The sequence below is a fragment of the Symsagittifera roscoffensis genome, chromosome 2 (genome assembly GCF_963678635.1).
Source record: "Symsagittifera roscoffensis chromosome 2, txSymRosc1.1, whole genome shotgun sequence".
In the NCBI taxonomy this organism is placed as follows: domain Eukaryota; kingdom Metazoa; phylum Xenacoelomorpha; order Acoela; family Convolutidae; genus Symsagittifera; species Symsagittifera roscoffensis.
Genome location: NC_087063.1, coordinates 43,222,394 through 43,237,089, shown reverse-complemented (window position 1 = coordinate 43,237,089; position 14,696 = coordinate 43,222,394). Strand labels below are relative to the sequence as shown.

The 14,696-nt window shown below is 34.5% G+C and overlaps 1 protein-coding gene across 1 annotated transcript in view; it reads left to right on the top strand.

Moving 5' to 3' along the window:
* LOC134840261 (dynein regulatory complex protein 9-like) overlaps nt 1-14,696 on the top strand; it is an 82,793-nt gene that overhangs the window by 64,669 nt on the left and 3,428 nt on the right. The window contains exons 4-9 of the mRNA XM_063856008.1: nt 4,190-4,343; nt 4,808-4,936; nt 7,377-7,458; nt 9,276-9,437; nt 10,167-10,241; nt 12,276-12,407. Of these exons, the coding sequence (XP_063712078.1) occupies nt 4,190-4,343; nt 4,808-4,936; nt 7,377-7,458; nt 9,276-9,437; nt 10,167-10,241; nt 12,276-12,407 (734 nt within the window). The remainder of the gene's footprint in view (nt 1-4,189; nt 4,344-4,807; nt 4,937-7,376; nt 7,459-9,275; nt 9,438-10,166; nt 10,242-12,275; nt 12,408-14,696) is intronic.

Here is a 14,696-nt window from a genome sequence, read left to right as displayed (position 1 = left end):
CACATTGACACAAATGTTTTTTAACAACGAGAGTTACTTTAGTAGAATAAATCACTGTTTCAGCAGAATTGGGGAGCTGGAAAAGGAACTAACTAACTCTTACCTCACAAATTTATCTTCAAATTACGGCATCTATCTATCTATTTTCACTTGCGAGTGTAGTCTATTAGTTCTTACTTTCTTTTTTTTTCTATCCTAACTCCCAAATAAAAGTGTTCATTAAAAGTGTGCACTTATTTGGAGGCACTTTTGCTGTAATCACAATCTGTAGCATTGGAAATTTCATAGCATCTGTTCTCTGCTTATTTGTGGCTAGTGTTTCCGGCTTATTAAGGGTCCCTGGCTGAGTTTTTAGTGCGTGAGGCTCATAATATCTAGGTCGCAGATAGAATCCGAGACGAAGCCGAATTTTTTTTTTACTAATTCGAGGCTTATTTCTATTTTTTCTCTTTGCGTTTTATACAGCTGTTCCTCATCGTGTTCTATTTAATGTTTGCGAAGCCCAGCTTCGTCTCTGTGTATATTTTTAAAATTTGTCTTCACTATCTCGTCATGTTTAAGTTTTTTCAATTTTTTGTTTTCGCATTTTTTTTCTGTTTAACAAAATCATATATATATTACAACGTTTCAGATTTTTTTCAATTTTAGTGTTTATTTCACCAAGTTTTTGTATTACTAACATAATAGTAGGATGCTGTCAGGTTTTCCCCAGGGGTTGCAAATTTAGCCTCCAACAATGAGCACGCAAATCATAATATTTTACCAGGTACGACGATTCTGTGATTTTTTCAAAAATTTGCAGAAAACTTGAATGTAAAATTTTTACAAAATTTCAAGTTCTCAATTCTGTAATTGGGTACTGGCAGGGGTTTCTTGGCGGTTACGAACTCTGGCTCCAAGTTTGACTGCTCAAATCCTTGTAGTTTTCGAAATAATGACGTTTCTCATGGTTTTTGAATTTTCGGAAAACTCAAATTTAAAAAAAGTTGAAAATCTAAACTCTGTAGTTGTTTTTTAGGGTACTACCAGGAGTTGCAAATCTTCTGAATTTTAAGTTAAATCAATCAGACATCTTCAGTGAATTGCTGCGTTTAATTTATTCCATGATAGTTTTTGAGTTGTTCTGGAGAACTTCGCAACTATCAAAAATAAAATGCCCAAATTTAGGCTTGCAGGATCAATTTAAAAAAGCAATTAGCTAGACAAATAAGCTTTACACTGCCTGGAAAATTGTTAAAAACAATTTTAAAAATGAAACGATCTACAAACGTTTTTGAGTGAAAAAAAGGCGAAGAGTTTGATAAAAACTTGACAAAGCTTGATTCTTGAAAAAAATTAGGCAATATATCGGAGACTAGGAGCAGATTTTTAAAAATTTTTGAACGAATGAAGAAAAAATTATTCACAAAGCATGAAAGTTTCACTTCTTTGGACCAATAATCTTGAGGTAAAGGATGATAAAGCCATTGCGAACTGCTTCAATGAACCTTAAACATCCATAGCGTCGCAACTAGTTGAGATAATTGGGGATGAACCAGAGTTTGAAATCAATTACTCCTTAGAGTCTATTTTTGTCTACAATACATTGTTTAATGTTGTATAATTTTTTGAATTGCTACAACCGAAGCAGTCATCATTTGTGGATGAAATTAGCAACCAAGTCATTAAAAGCATTTCCACTGTTTTTGCCACATATCTTATCCATCTTTCATTCAAAACTTGCTGTTAAGCTGACCGTCTAAATTGGGCTGAAGGTTCACATTTATGTAGCAAGGGTCGAATAAGGATTGAAATGTTTATGGACTGATATCACTTCTTATTTGCTTGTTAAAGATCTATGGATGGGTTATGCAAAACGATTATACACATTTCTTGCCATCTGTTAGGCTTTCTATTCAAGGCAGTTTGGTTTTCGAAAAAATACATAACACTGTCGATGCACTGGTAGAGCTGACTAAAAAATGATATTCGAGAAAAATATTATTAAATGAAGCATTTCTTTTTGACCTGAAGAAAGCTTTTGATAAGGTAAATCATGATATTCTTTAACAAAGTGGAAGCCTATGGAAGAAGAGGGGTTGTACCTGATTGGTTTCTCAACTACTTGACTAGCAGAGAGCAAGCTATTTTTACATTAATTAGTCATTTGAACGGGCTGCTAGTAATTACTAGTTTGTGTCAAAGATCTGTCCTAAGCCCCTGTTGTTGGTTGTGTATATAAACGATATGCCAGTCAGAGTCAATCATCCAGAAGCTTATGTTTTTGCTGATGATGCAAATGTTGCTTTTGAAATCCAAGATTTTTAAATATTCAATAAAATATTAGCAGAATGGTTGACTGCAAATTAGCTCAATTTTAGCGCAGTTAAGTGTTTTTGTAATTTTTAACTACATTCATTGCTTATGGAAAGTATTTCCCTCAATAGTAATTCAAAGATGTCTTCAGGACTCATGTATTAAAGCGTCAACAAAATTAAATAGACACTCTGGGATTGTTACCATTATGCTGCGTTTTGTTCACATTGAAAGTTTTAATTTTCTTTCAATAATATTCAACTTTTTTTTCAATATGGTTAGCTTTTGTTGTGGCACTGGCCACACAAATTTGATTTCAATTTTCATAAGGCTGAAAAAATAGTCAGAGTGGTTTACTACAAATGGAATTTCGACAGCTTTAGGAAGTTTTTATTTTCAGGCAAAATACTGACTGTGCATGAGCTCTTTGTTAATGATCTCTCGAAATTCTGTCTGAGATCTTTGAATAATATCAATGCTACTGAGTGTTTCTTTTTTTTCCTCATAAAAGCCCAAAGTTTTTAACGAGAAGTGCAGCATGGGTCAATTTCAAAAATCCATTATGCAACTAAAAGTTTTTGCGAAATTAAATTACAAATAGAGGATACAAGTTGCTAAATTTATGGAGCGAAAACCGTGTCTGGCCTGAAATTTATTTACAAATGAGCAAGGATTCGATTTTTGCTTCTCGCATTGAATAAGAACCATATATGTTCTTTAAAATTATAGTGCAAACTTTGTTTTCTTCTAAGGTGGCCAATACTTTTGTTTCAATAAGGATCAAAGGTAAATGATTTTTTGTATGTATGTATGACTTGATAAATATATATAGTATTATCAAAGTTACGAAACTTCGATTTTGTAAAAAAATAAATGCGTTGCTTTTTTGTTAGTTTTTATCTGCGCTGCAGCTCCATGGTATAAGGTCAAAAGATTTTCAATATTTTTTCTGTCCTTATTTCATTACTATCACGTTAACATTTTAAATATATATTGTGATTCTATTTAATTCTGCTTATTTCTGTTTTTTAATTTTACTATGAATAATTTGAAATCTAACTATTTAATGTAAAGGCGTGGTTGTTTTTCAGGGGCAGACTCATAGTGGGCATTACTGATGCCCTTTCGTGTGTCCTTTCTATATTTGCTAGAAATTCAATAACTTTTTTTCAATTGTGGGAAAAGAAATTGTTTGCAATTCAGGCACCCTTAACTCTTTGTTACTGAAAATAGTAGTTAAACACTGAAATTAGGATGATTTCTAAGACTCCCAGTTGGCAACTACTTTAGCAAGCGTTATCAAATCGGAATGCATACTTTTTGGGTGAACAACTTGCATATTAAAATCATTTGAAATTTTTGTGGTGCTGATAATTCAATTTTAACAATCGGATTCTAGTGTTAGTTATTACAGGCGAATGCTATTCTTAGAAATATAACCACTGCATGTATAATTATAAAGATACGAAATTACGGTATTGTATTTTAAGATGTTTGGACTTCATGGTTATCGTCTTAAGCTGTCGGTTGAGTTTCTGAATTGTGTAAACCGCCTTGCATACACTGCATATTTAACACTCGTGAAATTTTGTGGAATGTTTGGTCAAACAAATCAAGCCAAAAGTCAACCAACCATTTTGTGAGCAAAGTTTGCAAAATATTTAGCAACACTAATTCGGTGAAATTTCCAGGGAAATCATTGCTTTTTGTCGACTCAATCCTTTTTGAGAAAAACACTTTCAGCATTTTCAATTTTGTTCGTTTTGTCTGGTTAATATAAATCAGCACTGTAGTTGCGAGGACATGATGATAAGTCCCGCCTCCTCATTTTAAACGTTTGTAATACATTCAAAATGGGTCCGTGGTTTAGCGTCTGTCAAATTCAATGTTTCAGCTGCCGGCCCGAAGTCACGTGAGAAAGTTGGTGCTACCCAGAATGAGTTGCAGGACATTCTGGATGAGCTGAAGGGAAGTCACGTGGCCTTGGCCAAGTCCATGCGCCAGTCTCCGCTCACTCCAGAGAGTCTACAAAAGATACAGCAGGACAGGTCAGTCGTCATTCCAGCCAAGTGCAAGCAGAGTTTATGTGTCGTCACCCTATAGAATGGACTTAAAATCCAGATTTATGTAATCTAAAACCAATGCTTTGATAGATTCCTTATGAAAACATCTCGGGCGCATACTTTGGGCGAAGAAACCAACTAGTTTGAAGAAACCATGTCTTAAAAAGAGCGATTGGTTGTTCTAAATATTCCAAAATGCGGTCAAACACATCTGTTTCAAGCAAAATTGCACCTGGCTGGCAGATTTTTTCAATCAAGTAGTGTCGCTTCGAATGCTCGGAGAACGGAGAATACATCTGGTTGATCAAAAATGGATCGATCAAATTGTTTGAAGATGTACCTTCATGCTTCTTGCCCTGCTATAAAATGTTCAAATTGTAATTGATCTAGAAAACGAATTTATTCAGCTATTTCTCAATGATTTTCCAGGAAATTTCAATTATTTGCAGGTCCTTCATGGAGGATGTGCTGCAGCAGTCCTTAGCTGAGCTGCTCAACAGTGGCACCTTCTCTCAACTGGCATCATCAGTCGCAGAGGAACGCAACAAGCGCAATGCACTGCAGAAAATGGTCAAGAGGTGAGAAGCTATCATTCTTTTATTGAGGATTATTGTAGTGTAAATACCGTCCTAAACTATCGTAATAAATCAATGTAACGGTTTCGTCTCATTGACCGAAAAATTTGACAATTTTGGTTATTTGAAATAAAAATTATTACGCCTTTAATGTAAGAAGTGAGTCTATCTACTATATATTTAAATGTGAGCATCACTATCTCGGCATGTTTAAATTTTTTCACCATTTTATTTTTGCACGTTTAAGCTATATCGTATAATGCAATGGTTAAGATTTTTTTCGATTTTAGTTAAAAGTGTTCATTAAAAGTGTTCACTTATTTGGAAGTTTCACTGTAGCATTGGAAATTGCATAGATCTGTTCTCTTCTTTATTTTTGGCTATTGTTTGGTGCCTATTAAGTGTCCGTTGCTGAGTGGCTAGTGTGTGAGATTCGTAATCTCAAGGTCGCAGGATCGAATCTCATCTCAGACCTAGCCGATTTTTTACTAATTCGAGGCTTATTTCTTATTTTTTTTTTGCACTTTATAGAGCTGCTCTTTATCTTGCTTCGCCTCTGTAGAATGATCAAATGAACCAAAGTATGCTTTTTGTTTCAAACAATTGTATGATAATACTCAATGATATAAACTTCATTTGAGAAATTTAATGACTCATTATGTCTGGCAATCTATACATTATTTAATTGGCGTATCACTTGACACACGTTTAAGATGTCCCAATGTCAACATGTCCATCAAAATTCTAAATAGTTTCTACGTTAAGTATGGAAAATCGAATTGGAAAACTATTAAAAATCTGATAATTTTCTAAATCCTTGTTCATAAACTCTTTCAGCTGTCTGGCGATGTTTGTTTTTTACTTATGTCTAGGATCTAGATTATAAAGTGAAAAATAAAAATGTATAGCTCTGTTTTTGTTAGATTCGATGAACGTAGTTCAGTTTCTCACATAGGTCGGGATGACTTTTATCAGGGAATCTTAAATTTGTTCAGGCTCAAATATACTTTTTCGAAGTTTGACTTTTGATTTCTTTTCAAGTTTAGTTCATTTTTTGTAAAAAGAAGGCAAACTCCACTATCAAACAGCAAAAGTGTAAAATTCATGAAAAACGTGATTGACTTCAAGTTTCGGAAGAGGATATTCTTTTCAGATTTCCCAGTGAAATGAAAAATTTACTTATTGATCCAGTTTTCTCAATTTAGGTTAATTTTATCAAAAAAAGTCATTCATGAATTGTACTTATAATTCAGAAAGCTTTGAGGCCATCTTTTTTTCTTGAAATTCGAAATGTCTTATGATCCTGATGTTTTTTGTGTTCGATTTTTTTTTCAGGAATTGCTTTCATAAAAATCCTTTAATAGCTTCGAAGTGCATTCATACATATTAATGCAAATATGATTGCTTCTAGGTATATATTTGCATTATTTTTATAAGTATGGCACGTACCTTGTGATTCTTTTTTTTTTTCAAATTGAGTTGTTTTTATCAAAAGATCTCGATCATAAATTGTTCTAGAAATTCAAAGAACTTTAAGGCAATCTGTTTTTTTTTGTTTACTTGCGTTAATTGACTCTTTTCCAACTCTCTGTTGGCTGTTTTTTTTGAATTGCCGTTTTGACAGGGTTGTATTTTGGTTTAAAACGATGAAAATTTTTTTCATACAAAGATTCGTGTTTTTGAATGGAGTGCATTTTTGACAGGAGCGCTTTTTTTGATTTGTGAAGATGAAAACATTTTTCATGTAAAAATTTGTGATTTTTTAAAATTTCCTCCCTTCCCTTCTTCCTAACTATCGTGGGCTCTGGTCCTTACTATTTTTGCTTCTCTGGTTTGATTTCAACCTGTTTGCCATAGCCAGTCCACGTTGAGGAAGCGGACAACACTGGGACCCCTCCAACTTGTTTAAGGACGCGGGTCTTACCCACTGGGCCACGGCCGCTAGAATTTTTTCTCTAGCCTGCTACCGAGGTGCCTACGAATTCAAAACAATGTTTTCTTTGATCTATGAAAGAGTCATAAACGATCTTGTAGTCAGTAACACGCAAACGCTTGTGTAATAATACGAGTTCGCTCTTTCTCGGCTGTTTTTGTTCTCAATTTTTAGGTTCAATTTTACTGACGTGTTTTTATCTGCTTTATTTGAGCGAATTTTTTTAAAATTAGATGCGTAAACTCTATTAGACAGTTAGGACAGTTGGCTCAGTGCTGAAGATGAATGATTCAGAATCCGGAGTCTGGCTAATTTTTTTTCTTCCTACGACAAAGCTCCATTTTTTCCTTTTTGCTTGCATTCGCGAAGCTCAATTTCGCATCCAAAAGTTTTTTTACGAAAATAGGATTTTGCAGTTTTGCAGAAAATGCTTAAATTTCATGAACAGTTGTTTATTTGATTGGAGAATATGGTGGCTTTTTTCTTCACGCTTTTCCTTTTTTTTTCTAGAGACGAGATGGGGCGTCGTGAGATTCGTCAGCTGCAAGACCAGATCAGAAATGTGAAGCGCGAGAAGGAGGATGAAATACAGGTTGGGAGTCACTGTCAGTATGGATAGTAACACTTTGTATAAAACTTTTCAAATTGACTTATACATTTTTCTGAAGTTATGGCTGTTTTAAACTAGTGGTATCAATGAGCGCAGTGAAGACACTTATGAAGGTCGTGTTAATATATATTTTTTAAGTAAAAATATTTAAAATTTGTTCACACTCAAATATGCTTTTTCGCAGTTTGAATTTTGATTTGTTTTTCAGTTTTTTTATTATCATTTGATGAAATTAAGGCAAATTTCAAAATTGGTTGTCTGTTTTCAGAATTTTCATGATTAATGTGAAGTACCAATGAATGGAATGATGAAGTATGGTTTTCGATTGCTTGATCCGATTTGTGGTTTGGATGAAATTTCGTATGGTTTTTCTTTTATTAAGGAATTCTTGTAAGGAAAAAGTATTGAAACTGTTTTCACTCTAACTCAACGCTAATTTGAAAATACAAATTATCTATTGATCCAATTCTCTATAATTGGGTTAGTTTCAGGGGCGGATTCAGGTGTGGGGAGGCCCACCCGCAGGAATTCGACTATTTTAAGACATTTTTGTACCATTTTAAGACATCCATTTTTGGCTGACCGGCCCTAATCTTCTTTAAAGGCGCCTTCGCGACAATATACACCAATTTTGAGTGAGTAGCGCGCGCCGAAAAACGAAATTTTTGTTAGAAAACAAAAAGAAAAACCAGACGACCTACATAAATTTTATCATCCCGTTTTTCGGCAGACCAAATTGATTTTATGAGCTCTCCCAAATCAATTTAAAAAAAGAGTAACTAAAACTCTGTTTGTTGCCTGTTTTTCAAAAATTGCATGTGGCGTAGAAAATTTTGTCAAATTGCTTTTTTAAATTGATCTGGGAGAGCTCATAAAATCAATTTGGTCTACCGAAAAACGGGATGATGAAATTTATGTAGCTATTCTGGTTTTTCGTTTTGTTTTGAGAAAAAGTCTTAACTGTTTTCACACTCATTTGAAAATAAAAATCATCTATTGGCCTAAAAAAAATTTTTGTAAAGGCGACAATATATCCTAATTTTGAGGGGGAGCGCGCGCCGAAAAACGCAGTTTTTAATCAAATCTTTCCATCCAATAAGTTCCCAAAAATGCATTTTTTGGCCTGTTTTTTTTCAAAAATTTGCCTGCGGTGGAGAACATTTTGTCAAAGTGCGGTCTTTTTAGTGGTTTGGGAGTGCTCATAGAATCAATTTGATTGGCCGAAAAAAAGGGCGACTAATTTTTTTTGAAACCCTCCCTCGAAAAAATACTAGATCCGCCCTGGTTATTTTTGCCTAAAAAAGAACGAACCTCAAACATTCTGCAAATTCAAATTGCTTAAACGTAATATTTATTTTCTTAGAACTCTAAAATTGAAAATGCTCCGGTTTTTTTGGTTTCTGTGAGTGCATTAACCTTATCACAACTCTGATGTCTATGTTCAGATTATCTTCAAATAATTTTACTAAATAGAAGTCACAGTACACTTTCCTTTTGCAAAAAGAAAACAAATTGTGCAACAAAACAACGTGAATTGCTTGTCGTTTCAAAAAATGTATATCAATTTTTGATTTCATAGCGAAAGAAAACTTTGCTTTCTCATCCTTTCTTCTCGAGATATGTTAATTTTATCAAAAAAAAAATCAAATTTAAAATGCCCTGAAATTCAGAGAGCTTAAAACGTATTTTTTCCCCGAAAGGGCTTCAAATATTATCAATCTTTTTTGAGTTTATCATCTTTTTTTAACTTAAATTTGTTGTTAACTTAATTTTATTGCTATTCATTTTGTTTTGTTCAGAAGCGTAATGAGATGATTGCGCACTTGAAGGACCAGTTGCAGGAGATGAAGGCGAAGACGGCAATGGAGAGAAAGTACGTGCACAAAAGCAGCCTGGTATCTGTCCAGCAGACCAAGAAAAAATGCGATTCGGGAATCGCTCAGCTACAAGAGGAAACTAAGGTACAATTAAGTGGCAATCAAAATGGAAAGAGGTTTTGTTTTCTGTCGATCAGTCAAATGTTCGGTGGCTCCAGGCATACCATGATACGTTTTGAGGCAAAACTTCTCTGCCAGAAAGATTGCATGTAGCTTTTAATTAGGGCTGACAACAGTGCTTCGCTGTTGCAAGTAGATATTGTTAACTTGAAAACAAAACCTTTTTTCCTTTTCAAGATTAAGTTCGACTACCTCGACATTTTCTGATTCGCAATTTGTTTTGAGTTTTTCATTAATACAATTAGTTTGTTTCTTGAGTCTTGAAAGATATTAATGGGACCGATTTGCATGTCACAACTTAATTTGTGCACGGACTGATTCGCCGCTTTCTGGCTTCGCAAAAGTTACTAGACTTTTTGTTTAAGAGCGTGCTCCTGTGTTTTTCGACTGACGTTTAACGTATATGCAATAGCTTTTTACAAAATAAAGGATAAAATTAAAAAAAAAACATCCTCATGCAGGCACAAAATGATGAACTTTTATCTATGATCGCATATTTGGATCAGTTGTTTAGCCTCAACTGAATTTTATTAGCTATTAAGTGTTTTTTTTCCTCTGAAATTCGAAAGTTGATAATTGCTTTGATTTTGTTTAAAAAAGTGTCGAGTATTCCCTAGTTTCTTTGATTTCCAACGCTTTCCCGATTTGCCTTTTTTTATTAAGATGTTGGCTGTTATTTGTTTTCATTTTTAGAACGTTAATGAGAAGATCAACGAGGAGATCCGAGTAAATCAGGACATCGAGTCTTTTCTACACCAGAAACAGCAGGTCAGTCTTTTCTCTTTCTCGTCAGATCTTAATCAAGAGTATAGTGTGCTTTTGCATTAATAATGTCTAATGTCGCTTCAATCATTTATTCACAAGTATTGATGGTTAGAGACTAGCTGTTCACTAAAGGCTACTGTTTGTTATGTATAGTCGAATTCTTTGATTTCCTAGATATTCACTGCCTGACAGCCGAAAAACTTACTCTTTGACCTCGAAGTAATCCCCGTGTTCTCGGTTTTTTCGAGAACGCATATAATATGGCCAGACACATTACAAAGCCTCTCATCTCCTGACTCTGATATGCGGAAAATTAATGATTAGAGCATGATAATGAGCATTACGTTCGCGCTTCATGCAGGGATTCTTTTTCGTAAATTGAAGCAACTTCTAATCTAGATCATGATGCATCTATTTTTTCGTTGGTGTTAAATCTAGTTCACACCAGTTCAGATGTGTTCATATAAAAATTAATATAAGCTCATTGTGATCAAACCGGTGAAATGATTTTGAACGTGAGCATTGATTTTACAAGTATTTGAAGTTTGCTTTGTAGCAAAAGAAAAAACCACTTTTATATCTAGAAGGTCTACTGAGATTCCAAATTGGTATCTTTGAAGTACTTCTTTTGCTCTTGATTCAAACAAAAAGTACAGATGAGGGTTATTTCTCTCCTCTCATCTCGGACTAAGGAGTTCATTTGTAAAATTAAACCATCAACATCAATAAACAGTACTTCAAACTACTATTTTTTTGACTACATCTGAAGGTCTGATGAAATATTTAAGATTTCTAATTACTCTTTCATTCAATAAAATGCACTCGATGCCTAATGTTTGATCCATTTTAAATAATGAATCGCAGCTTCAGATCTAAAGAAAGACATTCACCCGTCAATTTTGTCTGTTTGAGATGTAGAGCGGAATGGGATATTTTCGAGGGCAGTAAAGGAGCTCATTTCCTTTTCTTTCTGTCAGGAAATGTCGAAAGCTGTGTGAAAGTTTCGACCGATAATGAGATAAGCCTTTTTTCAGTTGCCTTGTCAGAATAAAATTGTACTGATTTGAGCAATCAATCAAAGTCTGATTTCAGGCTGAAAATGTTAACTGTTATCTATTTCCGCTGTTTTTTGTGTCGATTTGGGTGATCATAAAAATAAATTGAATTTTTTTCAAGCTGACTAGAATGATATTGTTGTGAGCGCAGTTTTAGCTTAATCTAATTTCTGAATGTTCAGGGCGGATCTAAGATTTTCTCGAGAGGGGGGGGGGGGGGGGTTCAAAAAATTTTGTCGACCTTTTATTTTAGGTCGACTTTATTTATTTTCCGAGCTCTCCCAAAGCACTGAAAATACCCTGTTTTGCCAAGTTTTCGCGCGCTCCCCCTCAAAATAGAAACTTTTCGGGTCCGGCACCAAACATGGATATCTCAAAAAGTACATAGGAACCCTTTGCCTTTGGGTCGGCAGAAGGTCGAACTACCCGTCCCCCTAAATCCGCCCCTGGTCAGAATTCTACAACTTTTTTTGCGCCAATAGAAAACAGAAACCCTATTTGCAAAGTGAAACAAATCACAAATTGATATGAAGCATTTTTCTATCTTCATAACTCCTTGTTTTTTTTCTGGCAAGTCGACTCTACAATAACCCTTTGCTTTAATACAAATTCTCCTAATTAGCGATTTACCAAGAGTCCTGTACATGGTTGCCTAAATACGCCCCTGTGAATAGTCACTTGAAATTTGATTAATTAATTTCATGTATACTCAAAATCAATGTCCTTCAGCGAAATTGAAAAGTAGCGCAACTTGGTTTCAGAAGAGGATCTGGTTTTCGGGATAACCGCCGGAAAATGGAAATTGCTTAGTGATACATTTTTCTCAATTTAAGATAGTTCCTTAAAACAGTTCTTTCGAGTGCAAAAACGACCATGAAGTTGAAAGAGCTCACGGTTTCGTGAAACTTGGTCAATATTGTTAATTATCACTTTTCAAGTAATTGTCTGTAGGAAATTGCTAGACGTTTTTTGTTGCTTGCAGGAGCTGTCGGCGAAGCAAGAGTACTGGAGTCAGAAGTACGAGACTGACTACGAAGCCAAGAAGAAGGAGCTGGAGATCCTGAAACTCTCAAAAGCACAGGACTTCCAGAATCTACAAGACCTTACCAAGAAGGTAATGAGTTGCTGCATTTATTAAGATACCAGATTTATAACCGGTTTCTGAGCCAGTGGCACCGAGAATTTCATACTTCATCATTTATCTTATAGGAAGAAAAACTTAAAAGTGTCTATGTTTGTAATTTGGTAGGGTTTGCTATTTTTAGGGTGCATTGTTAAAGGAAATCAGTCGAAATGGGACTTCAAATTCCCGTAAAACTTGTTTTCTGCGATAAGCGTAAATGAGTTGACTCGAATTGTTTCCTTTGTGCATATTCATTTTCGATAGGAAACTAACGGAATATTTGTGCTCGGGGTTTTTTTTCCTCAGACAAATTTCGACTTTTTAACTAGCCATTTTTGACAGGATTTTTTAAATATCATTCGAAAGCTATTGTTGTCCTGAGCTCAAATTTGAAAAGATATTTCACCTGTGATCATTTTTCGTAAAGTTAGTGGGTTTAAAGATTGCCATTTGGGACAATTAAAGCGCAATATATTTCGCGCTATTAACGCGTAAACGGAGAGTTAATCCGGCTTAAAATCGTTCCAAATTGGTTGAAAGAAGCTTATTTGCCAGAATTGATTTGTTACAAGGAGCGAAATCTATCCTTTTTTACTTTATATGGCGTGTGGGGGATGATTTTTATTTAAAAAATTTCAAATTTTAGAAAAAGTTTTTTTTTTTTTTTTTCATTTTATTACATTTAATTTTTTGAAGTTATTACTGCTCTATAAAACCATAAAAGGCAGTGGGAACATTTAGGGCTTTTCCCTGATACGAGCAGTCTTTTTTTAGTCTATAATTACTTATTGAATGAGTTAAGGGTGATCTAAAGGATGTGCTGAGCAGATTGAGCTTTCAAATATTTCCGACAGGGTTGAAATTATTTCCTGAATGCGTAGTTCATTGACTCTTCTGTGAATGATCCTAGACGAGTGATCGATAACTTCGCATCACTGACGGTGTCAAAAAATGATAAAAACTAGGCGCTAGGATGGATGAATGATTGCATCGACAGCTTGCTGGGTTTTATATTTTTGGTAATGTTTTTGTCTTCTATGAATTGACCTTGAGTTCATTGAATAATACTTCAAATTCGCATGAAGTTTTAAGGTCAGAAATTGAGCGCAACGTTTAAGGAATGTATCAGCAAGCTTGGAAAGATTATTCTAGAACTAAATTTCTTGAATCTGAAATGTTGTAGATGATTTTTGTAGGGCAGCGCTTCATACGAAACTTAGACTCGTTTAAGGTCCGTATGAAACTTCATCTCGTTTTATGTCTGAGGGATTTCGTGAACATTTCATTCATTCATAGTGCTGATTGAATTTATTTGGACAAAACGCTTTGAACTTGAAATTTAAACGTTTTTTTTTTCTCAAATTGAGTTGTCTTGAGATAGAAAATGACGTTGTCAGAACTTGCTAAGAATTTCTGCTTAGTTAATATAATGCATTTTTTTTCGAAATTGAGGCCCAAAATTTTACCCCAAAAGTTTTACCTTTTTCAGTCAATCTAAAATTACGCCAAAACTACCGAGTTGATCACCGACATAATTATATTGAAATGATTCTAAGCATGTTCCGTCTTCATCATTTTTTGTCAATGCAATTTGAGAAAAACTCGTTTTAAATTTCAGGTTATATGCGTTTTTTCCGGATAATTTAAATTGCCATGAAAAAAGCCAAAACCTATCTTGTGAGCTTAGTGTTTTTTCAGACGTGCTGTTCTAATGAGATGGAGACTGAACTTGACTAACTCGCTCAGAAATGCGCTATGAAATATCTTAACTCAAAGGACATAGTAGTTGCTCTGAAATAACTAAAACATTTCACGTTTCATTGCTTCAGGAGCTAGCTTGGCAAAATTTAAAAGCTTATTACACAAGCAAAGCTCTCTTTTTTCCAACCTAAGTCGCAAACATTGTTGCGACGCAAATATTGTTGCGACAAAATGTGTTCATTTTGATCAATAACCAGCTATTAAGTACAGCCAATGCTAAGGATATCACAGACTATTATATTACAAATAAGGTATCATGAATCTGTAGCGTAGAGGTAGGGAAGGAGCGCAAATTACATTGTCTCCCCTCTGGGATTGGACCCCCTGTCGACCCAAAGGGCCGCTCCTCTGGACTATTTTTGAGATATCGATTTTTGGCTGACGGATCCTAAAACTTTTTTTGAGGAAGCGCGCGCCAAAAAATTGTGCCTGTTGTCAAAAAATTGGCCGCAATAAGGTCTTTTTAGTGCTTTGAGAGTGATTAAATTATTTTGGTGGACCTAAAACAAGTTCGACAAA